The sequence below is a fragment of the Protobothrops mucrosquamatus genome, unplaced genomic scaffold (assembly GCF_001527695.2).
Source record: "Protobothrops mucrosquamatus isolate PMUCROS unplaced genomic scaffold, P.Mucros_1.0 scaffold6, whole genome shotgun sequence".
NCBI lineage: Eukaryota > Metazoa > Chordata > Lepidosauria > Squamata > Viperidae > Protobothrops > Protobothrops mucrosquamatus.
In genome coordinates this window covers 330,079-354,128 of record NW_015386393.1, presented here as the reverse complement: position 1 = coordinate 354,128, position 24,050 = coordinate 330,079, and the positions used below count along the sequence as shown (strand labels likewise).

Sequence of the window (24,050 nt, the reverse complement as noted above, 5' to 3'; positions counted from 1 at the left end):
TAATTGACTCTCAAGTTTTAACAGCAGAATGAAGCTCCTTATGTGAACTGAACATTGTTAACTATAGAAAGATAAGAACTAGTGTAAGTCAATAAATAAAAGGGAAGTGTGTCAATAATACACATCATTTTATTTAGATGCTTCCTTTCAATACCACAAGTGCTGCTTGTTAAAGGGTTGTGGCAACTCACTCTACTATGAATGAGCATGCATACACAGGCAGCCTGAAAAAGCCCTTGGATTAACTGAAATGAATTTTTGGGAGGTGTACCCACTTTGGCATTTAAATGACAGTATTTCTATGATTTAAGCAGCCCTATGAATTAGCAAAGCTCTGGTGGATAATGTCTTTATATAGTCTAATCATTTGATAGTATTGGGTTTGATTGTTTCCTAATTATACATTGAGATATTCAACAATATGAAAATCATGTTTACAATCTGCATACATCAGCTTTTATGTAAATAGAGCTATGTGCATATGGATTTTCCATCATAATTAGTTTGACTGACAAGTTGATAGAACTACCAGGTGAAATTTGCTTTCCGTTTCTGTACATATGCATGTACAGAGCTTAAGGAAAGTAGTTTTAGATGAATCCTAGAAGTCTTAATTGTAGAGTGTATTGCTCTTTGAAGTGTGTTTGTAGAAGATTGGTGAGTTTTAATGAATAACCAAAGAATGCAATGAAATGCTTTCAAAGTCATACATATGTGTGCAAGGGTAATTTCATGCCTCTACATTTAGATATATATGCTATTCTAAATGCTATCGCTGCAGATGGAATGTACATTTGGCTAGCTTTCCATGATTTACAGTGAGAATTTAAAGAATAACTCATCCATCACTATGCCTGATTTATGCTCCCTCCCTTTCTTATACAGTAACTCAGACTGTAAGCCATCTGTTAGAACAAAAGAGATTTTGTTAAGATTAAATTTATTGCCTTCTCTGACAAGCTCTGAGCAAGTTTTTGCAAGTATATGGAATATCTACTTTATCAATTTGTACAGAAACAGATTGATCTCAAATAGAATATTCTTACATCTTAATATAAGGGGAGTTCCATATAGGCTAGTTTTGATAGTATAGTACCACGAGGTATGGCCAGTGGGTGGTTTATAGGGAGCATTTCTTTGAACTGTGCATGGTAGAATATGATTCACAAAAAAGTTGAAGGGACTTGAATATATATGAGATGACATTTTAAAAACTCAACTATTTTAGGAATATGTGTTATCAGGCCATTGAAGTATAATATATGTAGGTACTTTTAAGAAAAATGGCATTTCATAAACAATAAATGGGCTGAAGTGAATAAATACCTTTTGCCCTTTCTGAACAATGTATTTACAATTGATATTATTGCTGGTATTAATTATATTAATAACTCACAGATTCATGTAACAAGCCCTTTTTGGTGGCGAAATGCAAGGTTTTTTGTTTTTTTTTAAAAAAGCTATTCATTATAATTTGGCATTGCTTACTGGGCAGAATGTCAAAATAAGAAAGAGGCTGAAAGGCTGTATATTTTTTTATATGACTTAAGCTGGTAGCATTGCTGATCTCAAAAAATTAAGCAGAGGAAGACTCAGATGAGTGACCACAATGAAATTCCAGAGCTGTAGACTAGGTTGGTAAAATAAATCAGTTTTTAAAAAAACCTTGGAAGAAGTCGTCATGTATCATTTCAGTATTTGCCAAGAAAGAACTATTTGTGTAGACACCAAAAGGTCAGCTGATTTTGAAGGAGACTTCATCTATGCCTTATGATTTTTATATTTTTCTACTTGTCTAAGTTTTGGTTTTTTATAGCAAATTTTTTGACATTGGATTGAGATTTAGCTACAGAACAATTTAGAATTTTGCTAACAACTCAGCACTTCAAAGAGGCCGTGCGAGACTTGGTGATTGATTTCTTTTAAAACATTTTGGACAATCAATGACAGATCTGGTCTCCTCTTTCATTTGGTAGATCATTCTTTTATTTAAGGGACATGCCCAGACATAGGCAGACTGAATCCACATTCCATGATGATTTTTTTAATGACATAGTTTTAAACTAAACAAGCAATATTAACATAAGAATCACCTGGAAGTTACCTGACCAGGATATTTAAGACTTTGATGGATTGGTTTGAATATCCCTCCTTGGAAATTATTCCTTCCATTATGAAGCCTCTCTTTGAGAAAAACCTGTTCTGTCTTTGAGAGGCTGGTAGAGAATTAAGATTCTTAATAATTTGAGGTAACTAACTTTGCTTAGTAACATTCAGTTTTGTTTTAAGGTCAATGACCTTTATTTTAATGCATATCTACTAGACATTTAATACATTGCTGATTTGGGAATTGCGGTTGTTTTAGTTAGAGAAGATTCTTACTTATGTGCAAACTGTCTTTAAGAAGAGAAAAGAAACGCTCAAGGAAAGACCTATCTTTCCTTAGAAGTGGACCTGTTGGATTACAGTATTATATGTTCAAGCTGAGATTTTGTAATTGTAAATCATATGAATAGTGTCAGCATATCTTTCCCAAAAATATATAATGGTGGTGATGGTCTGGCTGCTTATCCTATCTTGTAGGAAGTACAATACAAGTGCCTCTCAATTGTCATACATTTCATTCTTTTCTATGATTTATACAGGTAGTCCTCGAGTTATGAATTTTGATCACATGACCATAGGGATGCTGCAACAGTCATAACTGTAAAAAATGGTCATAAGTTATTTTTTTCAATGTTCTTGTAACTTTGAACAGTCGCTAAACGAAAGGTTGTAAATTGAGGACTATCTGTATTTAGTTTTTCTAATAAATATTGATGTTAAAGATGATCACAAAGTCTACACAATAATATAATTTAAACATTAATAAAAGCTTGTAACATGTTAAAATCACAAGCATAAAACAAAAACACTCAATATGTCCCTAGCTTAATCAGCTGAAGCTTGCTTTAATCAAGATTAGACTAAAAAATAATTTTACCTACAGGCTAAAGGGGAATAGAGATGGAACCTAATCTTTTTGGGATAGAATTCCAATGCCAGGGACACCATTGCTCCCTTGCCTTCCTATGGCTGATTCTGAATCCGTATGGTTTAGTGCTCTATAGGTTTACATAGAGAGAAAAAAATATGACAATTACAGGATATAGCCCTTAAGGTTTTACAGGTGATAATCACCATGGAAAATGTGGTCAGTAAACTTTAGAAAGATGCATAGGAACACAAAACAAATAAATCACATCTACCTTAAAACCAAACATCTGGCTATAGCAGGATTGGGTGACTATGGCCTCTTTATACCTGTGAATTTCAACTTCCAGAATTTCTGGGAGTTGACTGGTTGGCTCAGGAATTCTGGGAGTTTATTTATTTATTTATTTATAATTTAATTTGTATCCCGCCCTTCTCCTCACCGGACTCAGGGCGGCTAACAGCCTTATAAAACCACAGTACAATAAATATCCATATTAAAACCAAATTAAAAGAAAATATTCGAAAAGGCCAATCGTTAAAATTACCCTTAAAATTACCCTGAAGTCTGCAGGTCATAAAGGGGCCATAGTTGCCTACCCTGAGTTATAGCATTTGAATTCTGAATACAGATAGACTTATGTTCCACATGCTATATTAATACAATTTGATCTGACATTGGTATAGTGGGCCGAGTAGCCAAAGTAATGATAAACACACTGCTGGTAATACTTGAAACCTGTTCCATCTGAATTCAATAGGTTGTTTCTACACTAAGTGCAGTGTAGACTTAGTGCAAGGTAAACTTTCTAGGGGAAAGCTTTTTTCCCTTTCAATCCTTAGTAAGTGTGTTGGTATATACCTCAGAAGGAAACATCACATTTTTAGAAATAAGGATACAATGTTTAAAAGTATTAGTTTTGCATAATAAAGGCTAGAGATATGAGACTTCCTATAAAGGGGAGCTGGAATTCGGATTAACATCAGAAGGAATATGGTGATAAAAATTCTGTTCCTGATTTTTAGGACATGGCGATGTAAAGTACATAGAGCTTTTTTCTGGATTGCCTGGATATAGAACTATCTCTCTTTAAGTTAAACTACACAGGTGTTTCAATTGCCTAGAAAGTGAATACATAGGCCTTTTTGGAAAAGGACTAGATCAGAGGTGTCAAATTGCCAGCCCAAGGGCCGGATGCATCACGCAGAAGCTGTGCCCACCCCAGCTCCAGCAAGGGGGGAAAAAGTCACGATACGTCACGACATGTCACTTGACATGGCAAGTTTGATACCCCTGGACTAGATGTTCAAGAAACTCTTGTTCTAAGGCAGGGGTGTCAAACTGCTGGCCTGCGGGCCGGATGCATCATGCCAAAACCGCGCCCACCCCATTGCTGGCACGTTGCGAGTTTGACACCCCTGCTCTAAGGTGTATTCTATCTGTGCATGCTAACTAAAGAACAGGATCCTAGGTCCCTTGCTATAATCAGAGGGAATTCATAGTTGAAAGAGTTTGGCACTTCAGTTTATCCCATCAGCATGTAATGCAGCACTGACACACAACATATAAATGGAAAAATAATTCAGGAAATAAGTCTGATACAATGATATCTTTAAAATTGGAGTAGTTGTGTGGATAACTGTCAGACACTATTTGCAGCTATTTTTTAGTGACCATCATTCAAGATGAAAAATTAATTACAACAATGATTCCCATAAGGTAAATTCATAAGTATTGTGGGGACTTCTTAGGGTGATATACTATACTTGTCAATTTTTCTTTGTCTATATGTATGTAAAATCTATGGAGCATTAAAACATAAGGATGCTGTCCATAGGAAGGCAAGCGAGGCAAATGGTGTCCCTGCATTATGATATTAGCATGCAGATTATGTGACTTAGATAGTAGCATTAGACATCATTATGTAATTGTTCCATTTATGGGATTTGTCTCCATTTTTATGTTATTTTTTTCTTGCTGCTGACAGGGCGGTATTAGATTAACAATCTATTTGGTTCAGCATCTTGTTCCTATATTGGCTTATAAAAGGGTATAAGAGCAGTAGCATTTTTCTCCTTTCATTCCCAATGACTAGTAGTTTACAAATATTACTGGCTCTAGACTTGACATTAGTTAATAGCTACCATAGCCTGAAAGCATGAACTTGATTAATGCCCATTTGAGCTGATTGTCATTTTTTCATGGCAATGGTTTCTATAGTTTATCTACATGGGAAGAAGTTGCTTATTTTTATATGAACACATTTTCAGATTTGCGGTTGATCCTAGTATCTAGTACTAGTACAGAGAAAAATCTTTCTTTTAATTTGGTCCTTCGTTGCTTATTTTGTAAAACCCTTATCAACCCTTTTCTGCTTCCTTTTTTTAAAACACCATCTTTCCCCAGTATCAGTAGTCTCAAAATGTAAAACTTCATAATTTCATAAATAGATTATTTGAAACTAGAAAAGCAAGATTATTTAAAATTCAGATCAATGTATGTGGCTCAGGGTAGCTGAATAAGAAAGGTTTTTTGACCTTGATGTTAATCAGATCAAGCAACCCAAATTATGCTGAATGACAGATAGTTCTTTAGTTCTGAATCATATTGATCAACAGTCAATGAATATTTCTTCTTCATTATCATCACCAATTATTGTTGGGCTGTCCTCCTCCCTTGTGTTTTTTTCCTCATTTGGTATTTTCATGTAGGTTAAAAAGTCAGAGCCCATAACTATTGATTAATGTCAGTGGTATAAGTAAACTTGCATATTATAAAAATGCTCTTTATAATCCAAGGGAAAATCTGCTGAGGCTCCTAACTCTTGTCTCTTATGCAGTCATTTTCAATAGCTTCAATTATTAATTCACACTCCGATGGAGCAATTTCCTTGCAGACCTGCTGCTAAATGAGCTTTTTGCAGTGGTCTGGCTTTCCAAGGTTACCTTTCAGACCAGTCAGGGTGATTTTACTTCTTCAGCTTCTGATCTATTGTTATCAGTATTTCCAGTTGCCTTGGATATTATTTTAGCATGAATTGATATTATTTTAGCATGATTGGATATTATTTTAGCATGATTTCAAATAACTGAAAGCTTTCTGGCTTTCAGAAAGCAGTTCACTTAGCCTGTCAGCAGCTCCTGAAGCAGTTCAATTAACTGTGTTCCATATATTCTTATTTCCTACTCTTGTAGTCCTTGACTTACAACCAATTGTTTAATGACAGTTCAATTTTACAGCGGTCTTAGAAAAAGTGACTTATGACCCATTCTCAAAAGTTATGACTGCTGCATTATCCTCCACAATAAGTGATCACAGTTTCGGCACTTGGCAACCTGCTCACATGGTTGCAGCATCTTGCGATCACATAATTGTGATTTGTGACCTTCACAGCTAGTTCCCAACAAGTCTCATTTAAAGACTGTATGATTCGCTTAACAACCATGTGATTCTTTAAGACTGTGGTAATATACAACTTGCTGCAGTCATATGATGGTGACTTGTTTAATAACACCATCATGTAGTGACTGAAATTCCAGTTCCAGTGGTCATAATTCCAGTAGTCATAATTTGAGGACAATTTATATGCTCTAGAGTCCCCATGATGTAATTTTGCAAGCTTTGGCTTTCTCTTTTCTCCTCCAGGACCTGCCAGGGAATCTCCTTTGGCATGTGTTTTGGTGTGATGCGGATATACAACCATTTTCTGGATAAAAAGGGACTATTCTGATGTTGCCTTGCTGCCTCAACACACTTTCATTTGGAGAGATATCATTTACAGTTAATACAGATTCATTTTGAGATTAATAGCTTTAATTAAAAATCTGATTTCACTTGCCCGTGATCATGAGGAAAAGCTTGTCTGGATTCCCACATATGTTTTTATCATGTAGTCTGTACATTATGCTCCTATTGTTGCTTTTCATTCCAAAGGGAAGCTGTAGAGTTACATTTAGTGACAGTGTTTTTAAATAGAACAGGTCAGACATTGGGGTAATCACGTCACCTAAGCTGGGAAGAAGTAGAACCTGCTTATTTCCTTCCTTCCTTCCTTCCTTCCTTCCTTCCTTCCTTCCTTCCTTCCTTCCTTCCTTCCTTCCTTCCTTCCTTCCTTCCATCCATCCATCCATCCATCCATCCATCCATCCATCCATCCTTGTTCTGCCTATCCTCTACAGAAATGGTCTTCCATTTTTCTCAGACCAATATCTTACAATGTTAGAAAAGTGCTTATTACTAACACTACAGACTGGCCACATTAAGGATAATAGATCTGGACTACAGAACTGGACAACCCTAGCAACAAAATGTTGGCTGCTGAGTGATGGTGCTGTTTTTGCAGATCATATCTGGCAGAAGGAGGCAGCTGCTAAGAGGAATTGAAGGGACAAAGCTCCATGTTATGTAACTGGCAATTGTATTATGATATTATGTCACTTTATGTTTAATCATGTCAAGTATCATTAAAGGTTGTGACTCATATATGATCCTGCAACCTTCAAATGCAGTGCAGATTACTATTCTGTTGCCAGTATTAAAATATGACTCAGTTTGCGATGTTTTGCCTGTTCTTGAAGAAGACAATATGTTACCTTTCACTTAAACAAATATTTTGGGACAGCATAATCCGGCATGTCTACAAGGGGAGAAGATGTCAAAAAAGTAAAAAAGGTGACTGACTACTGCATGATCATAGCCATCATTTTGACTTTTTTTGACACCCTCCAACAATGAATGCCATGTGCATAACTTTGCAGTATCTTTCCTCATTCATTGGGTGGAAATTTCATAGTAACTTTCTTTTAATTCCCTCCCTCAACATTTTATATATATATATAAATATTCTTTTACTTAATTAATGTATTAATCTAATAAAAGTGATCTTTCTCATGTATTCTGCATTCTAAGCATATAGAATTAAAAAAAGAAAAGAAATAATGTTTGCAAATAAGCAGTGTTCATTTTTGTGCTGCAGTCAGGAATTATTTATTTATAGATATGTGTGCTTCTCAATTACTCTCAATTAATTAATCTGTCAAACCATTGAATAAATTCATGAGGGATTAAGGATTGGTAGATCTAGCAAATATATAGTTCCTGTTCCAGATGCACAGCAAGCAGGTTATAAGAACAGTAGCCAGCGCTATCCTTAGCCATATACTAATATTGGATGGAAACAGTCTACAGTAAAGTGTTTGCAGCTGCAGAGATATAAACGATAGTAAAAGTTCTTTAATTGTATAGGAACCACCCATAGATCTTATTTTTCCCCTCCCTCCTTCCAACTACTGAGGAATATTTTATTTGAGTGATACGTTAAGCCCTGAGGTTGGAAAGGAAATAATTAAAAGGGAACAACTGGCTGTCTGAAATATTTTTCTGAAAAGAAAGAAAATGTTCCTTTTTTCTTAGGATACATGGTAAATATGAATTAACTCTTGCATAGAATTACTCCATCATTTATTTTGCTGTAACATAAACCAACTCTTGGTCCATAGATCTTACCGGCTAATTTTTTTCACTTGCTTTTGGCAAATGTCCTTCATGTCTTACATTTAATATTGGATTTATGCGATATCAGCAGGACACAAAGCATGTAATGGATTTTTACCAAGCCAGCTGTTCAGAGTGAAGAAAAAGCCAAATGATAAATTTTTATTGGGATCATTGAATTTCAGTGGTCTTCTCTTATGTTGAAATCAGGAAGGAGAGTTAGATCTTGCCATGATTAAAGTATACACAGGAGTTCTGCACAGATTAGTTCCAAACATGCACCTAAACCTTCCATTAGAAACATGCTGGCAACACGAACGGGATTATTTCTCATGTGGAATCTCTATGCATATCATTAGCATTAGCCCTTCTTAAGGAGGCTTAAAGAGAATCAGATATGATTGAGCAGAAGATAATATAAATATATTATGTTCTTCCACTATGTGTTGGAGTAATTTAATCTATTTAAGTGAATGCGGCCAAGGAACAGAAATATCAACACCAATTAATACATTTTTAAAATTCCTTTGTATAGAAGCACCCTATATAAAGAAACTGGAAGTTTCCATTGTCAATATAATGATACTTTTTTAACTTAGAAAATTATGTGGTTAGATTCACCATGCAAAATGAACTTGGAACTGCCTTGTTTTGCCATTGCAGCGATGTGATGATGCCACTAGAGCATGGCTTAAACTTTGGGTCAGGGAATCAGCAAGTTAAACTCAAAACAGATCTATGAAACTTGTCAGAGGTTATTTTAGAGCTTGCTTGATTTTTAAAATAGGGGAGAAAGTCATACAATTGGAAACTATCATTTTGCCATTAGAATCTTCAAAAATCCCAGAAACAACAACAACATGCCTGGAATTGATGGGTGGGCAGGGGTAGGTAAGGGGAATAATACAACCTGGGGATTGCCCAGTCCTGATCTACTTCAGTGACTGCTTACAGTAAAGCTATGTGGGCAGTTCTCTTCATGATGCACCATTTGGATAAGCTTGTCCATTTGCAGTTCAATCATTCTATCAGCATTCCAATACAAATCTTTTCCCTTGCTAAAAGAGTGGATGTGTTTTGAGTGGCAGTTACTATAGCTATGAAAAAAAGTTTAAGGGAAGATCTTTAGCCATGTAATCTTTTCTTTTTTAAATGTTTATATATTAAAATAAATGTTGGTCATTTTCATGGTACAATTTTTAAAGAAAAAATTGTGAGGTTGTACAAGGGAGTCCTCAACTACAGCTGGGGCCAGAATTTCTGTCATAAGTCAAGTTAGAGTCAATTTTATGACTATGATTGCTGTTAAGCACATCTAACTTTCCCAATTGGAAATCAGCAAAAGAGAATAGCAAATAATGACCATGTGACTGCAGGCATCTGCAACCAGTCCTAAATGCAAGCCAGGTGCCAACTGCCTGAACTGTGATTAGGTGATGACAGATTGTAGGTGTGAGTACAGGTTGTAAATCACTTTTTCCAAACCCTGACTTTGAGCTATTGTTAAACAATCACAAGTCAAGGGACGACCTGCACATATTCTGTTTGCCATCTCCAGAAGTCCATTATCAGTTTGAATATTCTTTGTTGAATGTTGACTTCATCCCATCCTAGAAAAGTTTTGATATGTGATTTGAACCTGTGCTTAGAATCAAATGTGTATTTTCCTGAAACCTTCATAATCTTACATTTATTTATGATTTTTAGTTTACAATGATAAAATCAGTATTTCATGTCTATAATTTCTTTCTCACTTTCACTGCTGTTTAAGCTTTGAGTTGCAAAGAGAAGGGCTAATCTTACTATCCCTGCTTTATGGATTGAATGTCAATCAACTTTCACTAGCTCATTTATACACTGTTGTTTCTTTTAGTTAAAGTGGAGAAAAGTCCACCAGTGAAAGGCTTACTGTCTGGAAGAGCTACCCTCCCATGCTTTTTTTCAACTCTGCCGACTTTGCCTCCAAGCTATCACAGCATAAGTGAGTTTCTCCGGATTAAGTGGTCAAAGATTGAACAGGACAAAGGTGGAAAAGATCTCAAAGAAACTACAGTATTGGTGGCCCAGAATGGGAATATCAAGATTGGACAAGGCTACAAGGGAAGAGTGTCAGTTCCAAGCCATCCAGAAGACATTGGTGATGCATCATTAACTATGGTGAAGTTACGTGCAAGTGATGCTGGGATTTATCGCTGTGATGTAATGTATGGAATTGAAGATACCCAAGACATTGTTTCACTGGCAGTTGATGGTGAGAATTCCATTTACCATATTCTTGCATTTCTTTGTGAAATTTAAATTACAGTTATTAAATAAAAATGAATTGAAATTTTAATATTCACCACAGAAAAATAGTAATTTGGCAGCAATATTTTATGCCATTTTTCTTTCTCGTGGTTTTAAGAATATGCTTTATCAGACCTTTCCCTCTTCTGTCTTTGAGGACTTCCATTAAGTCCAACTGGCATAGTCAGTAGTTCAACCTTTCCCAACCTGACATTATGCAAGATGTAAAGCAGTCTAATGCAAGTAGAAAGTAACAGACTGAAGAAGGCTTCACAAAATATTTCTGTAGCCTGGCAAGCAAATGAGAATGTAGCTGAAGTTTCTAATTAGATTATGAATGACTATAATACCTCCAACTGATTGTATATGCAATACAGCCTCTTCAGATTCTGTAGTCTTGCTTTTATTTTCTATCTCTTTGTATTCACTTTGATAGGTTTTTTCACCTTTGAATTCAAAAGACCTGGCAGATCTCCTGAGACAAGGAATACTTGCTTATGAAGCATTTCTTTACTATATAGGATAGGATAGCCGTACTAGACAGGTAGAGTTGAGCAGATTGCGAGGTATAACAGATTTTACAGTCAGTCATACTTGCATAATTCAATTTCTGAATCTAAGTATGGAGCACATGGAGAAACCAGAAATTGTTGGTATCTATGGAGATTCTTAGTCATTCAAGTCATGGTTGTCCCAAAGGTGCTTTTTAAAAGGCATCTGGACTTCCTTTTTTCCCCCCTTGAAGACATTTCACTTCTCATCCAAGAAGCTTCTTCAGTTTTCACATTTATAGGTTGATGACGGACTTGTGGAAAGCAGTTCTTTAATAATTGTGATGAATGTAGCATCTCTACAGCAATACCAGTATTCCTAGTTGAGACACATTAATGCAGTTTCACATAGATATTACCGAACTAGGGAAATGAAATACAGAAATTCACTAAATCCTGCTTTCCCTCTCTGAAATTATGTATGTCCCTTGTTATGTTTCCTGTTTAGCATTGAATCTCAGACCTAGTTTCTTTCCCATCATCACCAATTAACAGAGCAGCTTCTAAGTCAAGTTCAGTTGCTTTTGTTAAATCAACCATGCCCTCCCATGAGTTGCAACAGTTAATCTGGCCTTCAAACATTAAAATAACTGTCCTTTGGAAACTCAAGACTTTCAGGACAACTTCAAAAGATTTGTGCAGGTCTAGACTGCCAGGGGGTGGCAGGTGACATCTTTATGTATAGCTTTTCTTTTCTTTTTTACAACCTCATTAAGTCAGAATGTCAGCAATATATCAACCTTTCTGTGTCTCCCTGACAAATGTAAGGAGATGGGCTGTTTTCATGGAAATCTGGCTCCTTGTATTTGAATTAGCAGCACGTGGGAAGGATTAAGTAGCAAAAAGAGAAAATGGATATTGGAAAAGGGAGACAGAAGATAAAAAGTGAACATCTTCCATTTTTTCAATTTGGAAACAGTCCTTTGTTGCAGTTTGTTTCTTTATTTTCTTTATATGCTGCTAAAAATAGGGATAATTATCCCATAGGAATTTTTAAAATGTGATTTAGTGCATAGGCATTCTGTGTCATTTTTAAACTATTTATAAAAGTTTGAAATGTGTACTTCTTTACTTTTATGCTGAGAGAACAATTTAAATTTAGAGGTGCATACTGCTACCCACGTGACCACATGATAGACACACTAAAGTGCGAGGTCTACCTCTCTCGAGAGCGTCAAAACAGTATTCGAGCCCTGGTCAGTCAGATTCAAAGGAAATGGGCCACCACACTGGCCACACTCTCCCACCTGCTGGGAAAGATGATCTCATGCTTAGCAATTGTGCCCTGGGTACGACTACACTCCAGAAACCTGCAATGGTTCCTGCTCCCGTTTCAGAAAATAGGAACCAGCTCCTCCAACCAGAGGGTAAGGGTGCCACCAAGGTCCTCAAGTCGCTCCAATGGTGGTCGTCCCCAGTGGTGGGAAAGGGACACATGTTCAAGGAACCCACCCGAGTCATTTTGACCATGGATGCCAGCCTATTCGGCTGGGGAGCACACCTGCAATCACAACTGGCACAGGGCCAATGGTCCAAAGAGGATCTGAGACACAACATAAACTGGTTAGAGCTCAGAGCCATACACCTGGCCCTCCACCACTTCCGCAACTCAATGGCGGATCAGCACATCCTAGTTCTCAACGGACAATGGGCGGTAAAGGCCCATGTCAACCGACAGGGTGGCACACGATCCAGATCCCTCATGACCGAGGCCCAATCGCTGGGAAGTTGGGCCGAGAACAACCTAGTCTCCCTCAGGGCCGAACACATATCAAATCAGCAGGCGGACTCCCTGAGCAGGGCAACAGTAGACCACTCAGAGTGGATCCTGCATCCAGCTCTCTTCAGGGAAGCATCAGAGAGGTTCGGCCATCCAGTGCTGGACCTATTCGCCAGTCCCAAGAATGTCCAGCTCCCGAGGTTCTTCTCCCGCTTCCCTTCACCGGGGGCAGAGAGAGCGGACGCACTCCGGGGACATTGGCCGAGGGGGCTGTTTGCCGACCTCGTCAGTCTTTCTATATCCCCTCTGTGGAGGATTCCCCATGACCGAATCTCCCTCAGTTAGGGGGCTCTACAACACTCAGAACCACAGTGGCTCCAACTAGCCACTTGGCACTTGAACAGAGCCTCCTAGAAGGGAAGGCTTATTCTCCAGATGTCATTAACACGATCCAGGCCTCAAGAAGGCCCACAACTAACAGAATTTACGACTCCACATGGAGAAATTACTGCAGCTGGTGCACAAGGCAACATCTAGACCCTTTTAAGATTGCTATTCCAAGGGTCTTAGACTACCTGGGGAGGGACCTAAGAGGGGTTTAGCACCCAACACAATTTGCAGACAGATGGCCGCCCTGTCCACCATACTCACATATGACAACTCTGAATACTGGCCAAACATCCAGTGGTGTGATCCTTCATGAAGGGCGCAACAAACAACAGACCACCTGTGGTCCACAGATATCCCTCCTGGAATCTGTCAAGGTCCTACAGGCCATCACCTCATCTCCATTCGAACCTATCTGGACCTGCACCTTACAGTACCTCACACTTAAGGTCGCATTTCTGGTGGCCGTTACCTCGGCTAGACACATTTCAGAGTTGGCAGCACTATCAATTAGGGAAGATCTCTGCATTTTCCACACAGATAGGGTGGTCCTACGCCTGGACCCCTCCTTCATTCTCAAGAACAATTCCCTATTCCACAGGACACAGGAGGTGGTGCTACCAGATTTTTGCCCTCAGCCCTCCCATGAAATGGCACACCTTAGACATTCTCAGGGCCTTAAGGCAATACATAAAGCGAACTGCACCCTTCCACAAATCTGAGGCCCTGTTCGTATCCTTCCATTCGCACTCAAGGAGTCGAAGGGTCACAGCGTCCACAATCGGCAGATGGATCAGGAATTGCATAGCAGAAGCATACCAAAGGCAATCGCTCTCAGTTCCTAAACAAATCACTACCCATTCAACTCACAGCGCTGCAACATCAACAGCGTGGGCGACTCAGGCACCGATTGAGGAAATATGTAGGGCGGCGACGTGGGCGTCGCCTTCCCCTTTTATAAGACACTACAAGTTAGATAGGTTCGCATCGGCGGAGGCCTCATTTGGCAGTCCTCCAATGTGTAGTATCATAGAGTGGGACCCAGGCCCAGACAGCTTCCCACCCACGGGGACAGTGAGGCTTTGGTATGTACCATTGGTGGATTCTCCACTCGTCATGCTGGAGAAGGGGTGTTGTCTTACCTGAACGCCTTTTCTCAGCATGACGATGGAGAATCCACTCCCACCCTTAGGGCCAGTCAGGTCCTGTGCTGGGGAAGGATTGCGCCAACACACTTGAATCATAGCCAACAGCTGCGCCTCAGTTGAGACTGGGGGAACGGCCCCAGGGAGAGGGGCGTGGCAAAATTGGCTGACAGTCTATACGGGCAGAAGACAAGCAAAACCCATTGGTGGATTCTCCATCATCATGCTGAGAAAAGGCGTTCAGGTAAGACAACGCCCCTTTTAGACCTACCGCCTAAAAGTGTTTGGAATTCCATTGTCAAATTTCCATTGAATTCATTTTTAAGATTTTATGACTTCAGCACTTTTTCATCAAAAAATGCAAAAAATAAAGGATGAAGGAGAGTTTATGCTGAGTGAGGAATCTATTATTTGATTACTGCATACCAGAAAATTATGTCTGTTATCCTAAGAGTAACAAGTCTGTAATCTAAAAATGCATAATTAAAAAAGACCATCTCCAATTAAAACCAAACTCAGGTACTAACTTGTCTTACCAATCAAAAGATTGCCAGATTTTTTTCTTTTATAATGAAGAGAAACTAAGAGAAAGCTGGCATGGCTTGTCCAGAAATTCCAAAAGCTGGAAACAGACACATGTTCTTTTATTTATGTTAAATGTACTCGTCCCATGGTGGTGGGGGTCATAAAGTCTTTAAATCTGAGTTAATAGGGAATTTTAGGCCATAGCAAACACTAGTTAGCTACTGGAAATGTTTCAACAATTCTTCCTACCATATATCCATATAGGATTTATCCTACAATGCTTCTAATATAAACAAGTTTAATGTACTTGACTGTTTTAAATCTAGTAGTATTAAGACACAGGAATTGGCTGAATCACTTTTATTTGTGATTAGCAAACTTTGAATTGCTACATTATCATTGCAAATTTTGAGGACTGCTACATTATTTTCTGAAGCCTTTTAAGAGTTTGAGCAAGAAGACTAAAAAGTAAGTTTTGGTAGCCTCATAAGGTTTCAAACAACTTTTTTTAAAAAAATTAGTGACAGCACTTACTTGAAGTACCTTCATGAGCACCAGGGATTCCTGGATAACAGAATAAAAACAGTTGTTTTAATCAAACTTTAAGTCTTTTTTATCACTTTCTGTTATCACAATATCAAGTTGCTGAATATTTATTTAAAAGTAAACTCACTAGATCTCTAAAATGAGTGAAATTTATACGTAAATAAATGTGTTTATGATTTATCAAGATATAATTTGTCAAAATATAAAAAGTGTTCCCATTTTTTATATTTTTAATTCTGTGTTTTCCTATTGCAATGCTTTAAACTTTGTTTTTGATTTTAAAAAGATAAGTCCTTTAAATGACCTTGTGTTGTGATGATTGAGGAAGGGAAAAAAACCCATTGTTCTAATTAATATGTCCATATAGCTGTGAAGATCTCTGAAATTAGATTGCAACAACCTGTGAATTTGTGAGAAGAAATAAGCCATGAAACTAAATCAGGCTATTACATTTTAACAAAAATGCTGGGCAGATCAATAGCTTCATCTATTTACGACTAAAGTGCATTTGAAACTATTTTCCAGTTCATTAACTGAGACAGGAAATGTTATGGTCTATTGTGTCCAAGTAGCTGACACTAGGCTTGGTGAGAATGGATCAAGCTCTTTTATTGCTGGAGGTAGTGGAGTGAATCTGGGACCCACTGAGTTTTAAACCTTCAAACTTTAGTGACACAAAGTTTGTGTCTTGCAAAGAAGTCACTTGAAAGAGTTATGGCATAGTTGCAGGTATACATACCTTATTTCAGTACAAAATAGCAACATTCTGTCGTTGCAAGTGTAGGAGTTACTGCGCTAACAGCAAAGTAAACGATAAAACTGTTTACATGATACAATATATGGGAAATTCCACAGCAGTACATATATTTCTAATATATTTATCTTTTTCTCACATTAAGGACATGGCAGAATCTAGACTCTCTCCAAATACTGTTGAGAAATCTTAGCTGACTAATAGCAACGTAGATTAATTATATACCTATGTGAACATTTTTAGTATCCTCTTTCATACAGTGAAATGTCATGAGCTAAACTTTCCATTAATTTAGAACTCTTGATGCTTCCTATGTTAAAAATACACACAAAATAATGATGAAAAATGCAAAAGAAAAGTATGGGATACTTGGTCATATTTTAAAGTTCTGATTAAAGCCACAATCTCTATAAGCGATTTAGCCACTGTTTTGTTCCTTTTCAATTTTTTTTAAAAAACAGAAGAATAGAAATATGTCTGGAAGATACTCTTCACTGCTTTGTTCCTCAGACAAGGACCCAAATAGTTGTTGTCAGACTTTTATATAAATGTAATAATTCTACCTGACTCTCATATTCCTTTAGAAGTCTTTTTATCTTGGCAGTATAGAATAGAAGGCAAAGAATTAACAATTTATTTTGCATGAAGTCTTCAGTTTTATTTCCATATTGGCCAGAGGCTATTGGAAAAATACAGAACTTTGATGCAAAAAAAATGAATAATGATGGTTTCTGTAGCTTGCAAACTGAGCAAAAGATAGTTATAAAAAATCTTTGTACTGTTAATAGGGACATAGAATACAATCTGAAAACCTTTCTAAATGCTCTTTCTGACCTCACTGCCTATGATAATTTAGTTTTAAATAAAAGTTGATGCGATATAAGTTTATTATCTTTGCAGGTGTTGTGTTTCACTATCGTGCGGCTTCCAGTAGGTACACTATGAATTTCAAACAGGCTCAGGACACCTGTTTGGAGAATGGTGCTATGATTGCAAATCCTGAACAACTGAAAGCTGCATATGAAGATGGATTTGAGCAATGTGATGCTGGTTGGTTGTCTGATCAAACTGTTAGGTGAGTTGATCAAGTGGCTTTTTGATGGTGTATGTAATAGCTTGGTTACATTTATGGTAGCAAGCATAACATGTTGTTCTCTATCATTCATTTACTTTACTTTATTTCACTTACTGTACTGCAGATATCCTATTAGGCAACCTAGAGTTGGCTGCTTTGGGGACATGATGGGAAAAGAAGGAGTCAGATCCTATGGATATCGCCTTCCTAATGAAACTTATGATGTCTATTGCTACGTTGGAAGCATAAATGGTAAGCAACACATTTATTTCTTCTTTCTTTTTAGCACTATGCATTGTGGCTAACAAGTTGTGGAAGAGCTGAATTACTGTCTGAATACATTAAAGGACAATTACATTGAAAGTGAACCTTGATAGTATTGTCTGTTGATGATTCCCGAGACTAGGAAATGGCATACAACTTGTGCTGAATGGGGCTACGCTTCCCCTTAAGGATACTTAAGTAAGGATTTCAGCCTACTAGACAGTGTGAGTTGTATTGATAAGTGACCAATGTTGGAAATTGCATGGCAGGAATCCTAGCCTGTGAATGGGTGCCCCCTGCCTTACCCAAAGTTGCATTAACAACAACAACAACATCAATAATAATAATACAGATATTATTAATGGTTACAGTACCTTTCATACTGTTTCAGTCAGAATTCTGCTAGCACCTTTCCAGACACCTAAGAAACTAATCCTCTGGTAGTTTTTGAATAAATTCTTGTTACCTTTCTCTTTGTAAAAAATTATACCGAACACTCTTCTAAACATTAGGGGTAAATGCCATCTTTCTACATATAAATATAACATAAATGACCAAAACCATTAGTTATCAAGAAAGACTGAAGAAATCCCTCTATTGAGAATGAATGTTACATTGCAATTAATTACATTACAACAATATTCATGTTGAGGATGATTACATGAGTATTAAAATGAGGTATAATTTTTGATATTGGCAGAAATGATCAGTCAGGAATGAAAAAAAAATGTTCATATCCATTGAGTAAAGTGAAATCAATGCCCCAGGAACCAATTTAGGCTCTAGAAATGTCAGCAGATTTTCAATTATTACATTTCACCTACTGTGTTTTTCCTTGGATCAGACAGTTGCTATTGGGATTTTCTGCTTTAGATCCCAATAAATTGGGCAGCATTGGGTACTAGTAAGTTTGAAGTGTATGCGTTGTAAAATATTTCTGATCTGCCTCTGCAGCAGAATGCCTTTGACTGATGCCTCCATGTGGTTCAAGTTTAATCATGTCCATTCACTGTGACAAAAGGCACATGAAGTTGTTTGAGATAAGAGTATAGTTATTGAAACTCTGCCTACTCCCATATAAGCTTAAGGTGTTCTTTGAATTTCTATAATTTGTCCCACCCAGAAAAGAGGTTATCATGGAAGGGACATGTGACAGAGCACTTTATTCATGCTATTGCTTTCTCAAAGGTTTAGATTGTCTCTTTCCTTGTTTAGTTTTAGATATGGCTTAAAACATGAGTAATCTTAAATTATCTATATATTTTTAAAACCTCTTGTCTTTTGTAACATTCAGTTGTGCAAAACAATACATCACAGGGCAATAGTTTTTAAATAAAGGTACCTCAAATGGGCTAACTTACAGAATGCATCCCAAATCCAGGACCTATTGCTCCTTTCTGATTGAAATTTGGAAACGTTGAAACAATTTCATTGCTGCTATACTGCAGTGGTCAATTGATTGTAATTTCCAGTGCTACCTGGCAGCTTCCCGCATGTTGATGGGGAAACCAGCAGGAAATCTAAACTCTGTTCTGATCACTGACATTACCTGCTGGTTTCCCCCAAGCAAAGTCAGTGGGGAAACCAGCAGGAAATCGCAAGTCCAAGCCGGTGGGCAGATAAGTGGCTGCTCCTGGGATGGAGAAGGGAATAAGGAGGTGTGCAAGAAGTGCAGTGAAGGTTGATGGGATGAAAAGCATGGCGGGGATCAGGGAGGATGCACAAGGGTGTGAAGGGGTACTCAAATCATGTGGTCATGGAAGGTGCTTGAAGGTGCAGTGTAAATTGGGAAAAGGGTGTGAGGTGTGAGGATGTTGCATGGGTCAGGGAGGGTTCATGGAGGTGTATGAGTGGCTGGTGCAATGCAAGCACAAAAGAACTCAGGGAAATCCTACTCAACCAACTTGCAACCTTCCCTGCTGGCTTCCCCATTGACTTTTTCCCTGAATATGCTCCCCACAAACAATCAGTGGGGACGTCATCAAGAAGCTGAAAATCATTCCCACTCCCATTGCTTTTTGCCTGCCTGTGGTCATTCTGTTGATCTGTTTAGGTAAAAAATATCTATGAAATGATTGCATAATGGAAATGATGACACAACAGGTCACAGGTTGTCTAGTTTTTAAATCTCTTCTTTTCATTTACTATGCTAATTTGTTTGTTATGATTTATATAGTTTAATTTTTAATGTCACCTTTGGTATTATGTTTAGTTTGAGTAGAGATTTTCAAATCATTTTATTATTAATAAAGTAAACATTTTTTCTGCATACAACAAAATAATTAAATTGTATGTCACAGGAAGCATAATTAATCATCTATTTAGAGTTCAGGTTTTTTAGCATGAGAGGGAACAGTTTTTTGCTTTGTTGTTCTTTAAGCAAACTGTTTGCCAGTGTCCAGCCTTTTTTGGGGAGGGGGGGGAACAGGAGAAACAATAATGGCAATGGTTTTGATGATGGTGCAGCTGCTGTTGATAAAAAAAATCAGATGTCCTTTAAGTTGAATAGTCCAAATATGCACAGCAAGAAAATGTTGAAATTCTTAACAATGCTTTGACTTTAGGGAACAGGCAATTAACCTTGATTAGGAGCCAAGCCAATAGAAATCACATAGCTGTATATATTCCAAAGAGTGTCTTGGTTTTTCCATGTCAGAGTTGTTATTGCAAGGCATAGGGAAAGCTAAACTATCTTGCTCCTGGCTCTGTTTGCCTTGAAAATTTTGCTGAGTTACTCTCAGCATGGATCCCAGCTATCAAAACATTGGAGATCACTCTTAACTCTCAAATCCCACTCCCTTCTTTCTAGCTACTTCTCATTGCTTCTAATGTTTGTGGCTATGTCATTCACAAGTTTGCCAGATGGATTTTCTCTATGTTTTCCTGGAACATGTGGGAAAAATACATCTAAGCTGTTTTGTTTGGGAAACTTTCCTTGGCTCTTGCAGACACAGTACATTATTCAGCGTCTACATTTCTGCAATCGAAATAAATCCCCACCTCATTATAGATTACAGTGCTGAATGCCTTTGTTGATTTTGCTAATGTTTGTTATAATTTGATGAATTCAATGGAATAGAAGTAAAAATTCCCAACTTTTCCGAACCAGGTTGTATTTGGAATTTTGGAAAGCCTGTTTCATCACTATCATTTCTGGAAATAGAAAACTTGATAGGATCATTTTGCTTTGTAGAATGCTAGCTTCACATTTATTTATTTATTTAAATATAAAACAAAGAGAGAACTAGTGGGTCAAATTGAATACCCAGGAGAATATTTATGAGCACAAAATACTTGACAAAATAGCAGTGTAAATATAGTATTGAAGTTAATGGCATTTTTATTGTTTTATTGAAAAGTGCTACTGTGATTTAGTCATCTGCATAAATAGTATCCTGTTATCAGAGATGTTGAGTATATACTCAGGTGTTCTGGCAGGAAAGCTAGCACCTCTGTCTTCACAGTACAAAAACTCTGTTCTATACACTGGTTTTTGAAATGACCCCCCCCCCAAATTCAGCCATTCTAACGTGGATATCTCCAGTCATTTACTCATCTCCAATTATTGGGAAATACTCATCATGATGAATAAAATTTTCAGAAGAAGAGACTGTAAATTTCAAGGACCCTGAGGAATATTGTGCTCCCTTGAAATGATGTCTTTAGGGAACACTGAATACCTCAGTGCTGAGAAGTGAGGCTATTATCTCATTATTAATCTCAACTAGATTGTTTTCTTTTTTCCCTGAAGCAAGAAATAGAAATTAGTTTATATAGAAGAAATTGTATGTGGACCTATTAAGCATTAAATTTGCACACTCATTCCCTAATAATCCTGAACTATTAGGAATTCTTCCTGTTCTTTAAATATGACAAAGAAATGATGATCATATTTATAGAATGCCTTTGCTGATTTATGCTGTCTCCTGAATTAGAATATGGTTTGCAAAAGGGAAAGACTGCTAAACCAAGAAGCATATAGTATCTGAGATTTGACCATAGGAAAGGCGAATGAGTGATACTTGTTGTGCTGCTGATCCAATGCCTGGAAACTATGAGGGTCTGGGTGGGGAAGAACCAGCTCCAACTCCACCCTAGCAACATAGAGTGGCTTTAGTTTTTTGTGCCTGTCCCAAGGTCTCATAATGTGTTAACCTTGATCATCAATGGGTCCCATCTTCCCAGACAGAGTGCATAACTTGGGAGTATTCCAGCACTCTTAACTCCTGCTCAAAGAGCAGGGTGGCAGCCATGACCAGAGGGGGCTTTCCCCAGATCCCGTGGGCCAATTGTGCCCTTTTATCCTGTGCTTTTTATGCAATCTGCACTGGTTCCTAGTTCTTTCCAGATGAACTTTTAAGGTGTTGGTTATCACCTTTAAAGCCCTACATGGTATGACACAAGATTATCGCAGGAGTACTTCTCCCTACCCCGTCAGGTCATATAGAATGACATGCTCCTTCCCTTCAATGCCCACCCCGCCAGGTCATATAGAATGACATGCTCCTTCCCTTCAATGTTGACATCTAGTGGGACCTAGTGTCAACCTCACCAACTAGACCAGACAGGAACATGGCCAAATAAGCTAATTCTACTTAATTGTAAAGCTACATCAGCAGAATCTTGCATAGCTGAAAGTACAATTCTGCCCCATCTCCTTTACAATCCAAAACACTAGAGGTCTCTTCTGAGCTCTTGCCCTGCCCAGTAATCAGTTACAGTCTGTACTGTCTCATATCTGACCTATCCCTGGACAGCATTTTTTCGCTTCATCTCCCAACATCTTTTATGTACAATTACATCTTAAGAACCTAGGTTCCTGTGAAACACCCTTCCCCATAGAATCTGGCAGACTCTTATTCTTTCATTCTTCAGCTAGTTTTCCTCCCAGGTGCTGGGAGACAGTGAGATGGAAACTTCATCCTGGGGTAGGGTGTATGGTTTTCTGGAGGTATCCAAGGAGGATGGCTGAGGCTTTTAGATTCTGTTGTGTTTTATGGCTTTTATTATTTCTTGGTTTTATTTTTGTTATGAGTTGCCCAGAATTGTGAAAGAGGAGCGGCCATACAGATATTTTATATAAATAAATAGTAAAGGAAATGGTTTTTCAGACATAAGGATCAATTAAAAATTTCTCAGTTAGGAAAGTTTTCATATTGATTTCTGCAATCATTGGACCTAAATCAGTGGCCTAAATGGCCCTTTCCAAATCTACATTGTATAATGCTGCCATTTCAACAAGAATTGTTATGTACAGAAGCAAATCAGAAGCTCATTCTAACACCACATTTGTTCCTTCAAACTTGATTTCTGTTTATATACCACTATGCCACATTGTCCTCAAGGTAAAGTTTATCAAAACCAACAAATCAGAGCAGTAGTATAAAAATAGCTTCATTTTATTACAGCAATAATGTTAAAAATAAGTTTTCCATTTAAATCATTTGTGGAATGCATTCCTCTTTGAAAAACTTAATTTGTTTTTATTTTTATAGGTGATGTCTTCCATGTAACTTCTCCCAACAAGGTAACCTTCAAAGAAGCCCAAACTCTGTGTGAGGAACATGAGGCAGTTCTTGCTTCAGCTGGTGATCTGCATGCTGCCTGGAGAAATGGTTTTGACCAATGTGATTATGGCTGGCTGTCAGATGGCAGTGTGCGCTATCCAGCTTCTGTGGCAAGAATCCAATGTGGTGGAGGTTTACTTGGAGTACGAACGCTATATCGCTTTGAGAATCAAACTGGCTTTCCTAACCCAGATAGCAAATTTGATGCATATTGTTTTAAACGTAAGGATATTTGATATTTATTTTAAGAATGCATTTCTACAACACATTTTAATTGTCATATTTATTCTAATTTACTGAGTTTTCTTTCTTGTAATAAAAGCAGCTCGTGAATTGTTGCATGCTAATGAAAAGAACTGATGTACTTTTTGTCTATATTTAGGGAATCTCTTCTCTGCTTCCCTGATTTCTAGGAAAAACTTTTACATCAGTTTCCCACAAATTGAGTACAATTTTCTATGATTAGATTACAGAATAGTAGCTATGCTGAACCTTGTTTCTTTGCATATACAAGGGAAACCTTAACTGTTTCCAATGACTGTGTAACCTTGTCCAATCTAATGTGCTCCAAATGTGCTGGATTTCAACCACACAATTCTTACTGAAGCTTAGCAGAACTTGGCCATGAATGGGAGCTTGTTTAGAAAGATACAAATTGTTCCTCCCCCCCCCCAATAATTTTATTAGAGTTTACAAATACAAAAATTGAAAAAACTAATACAAGGAAATATGCAAAGATATAAAAAGTAAAAAAAGTGAAAAG

At 37.5% G+C, this 24,050-nt stretch overlaps 1 protein-coding gene across 1 annotated transcript in view; it reads left to right on the top strand.

Annotated features, from left to right (window-relative positions):
- The window catches only part of VCAN (versican), an 83,620-nt gene that overhangs the window by 3,977 nt on the left and 55,593 nt on the right, over positions 1-24,050 (top strand). Inside the window, exons 4-7 of the mRNA XM_015832558.1 lie at positions 10,341-10,718; positions 17,282-17,456; positions 17,581-17,708; positions 23,216-23,509. Coding sequence (XP_015688044.1) covers positions 10,341-10,718; positions 17,282-17,456; positions 17,581-17,708; positions 23,216-23,509 — 975 coding nt within the window. The remainder of the gene's footprint in view (positions 1-10,340; positions 10,719-17,281; positions 17,457-17,580; positions 17,709-23,215; positions 23,510-24,050) is intronic.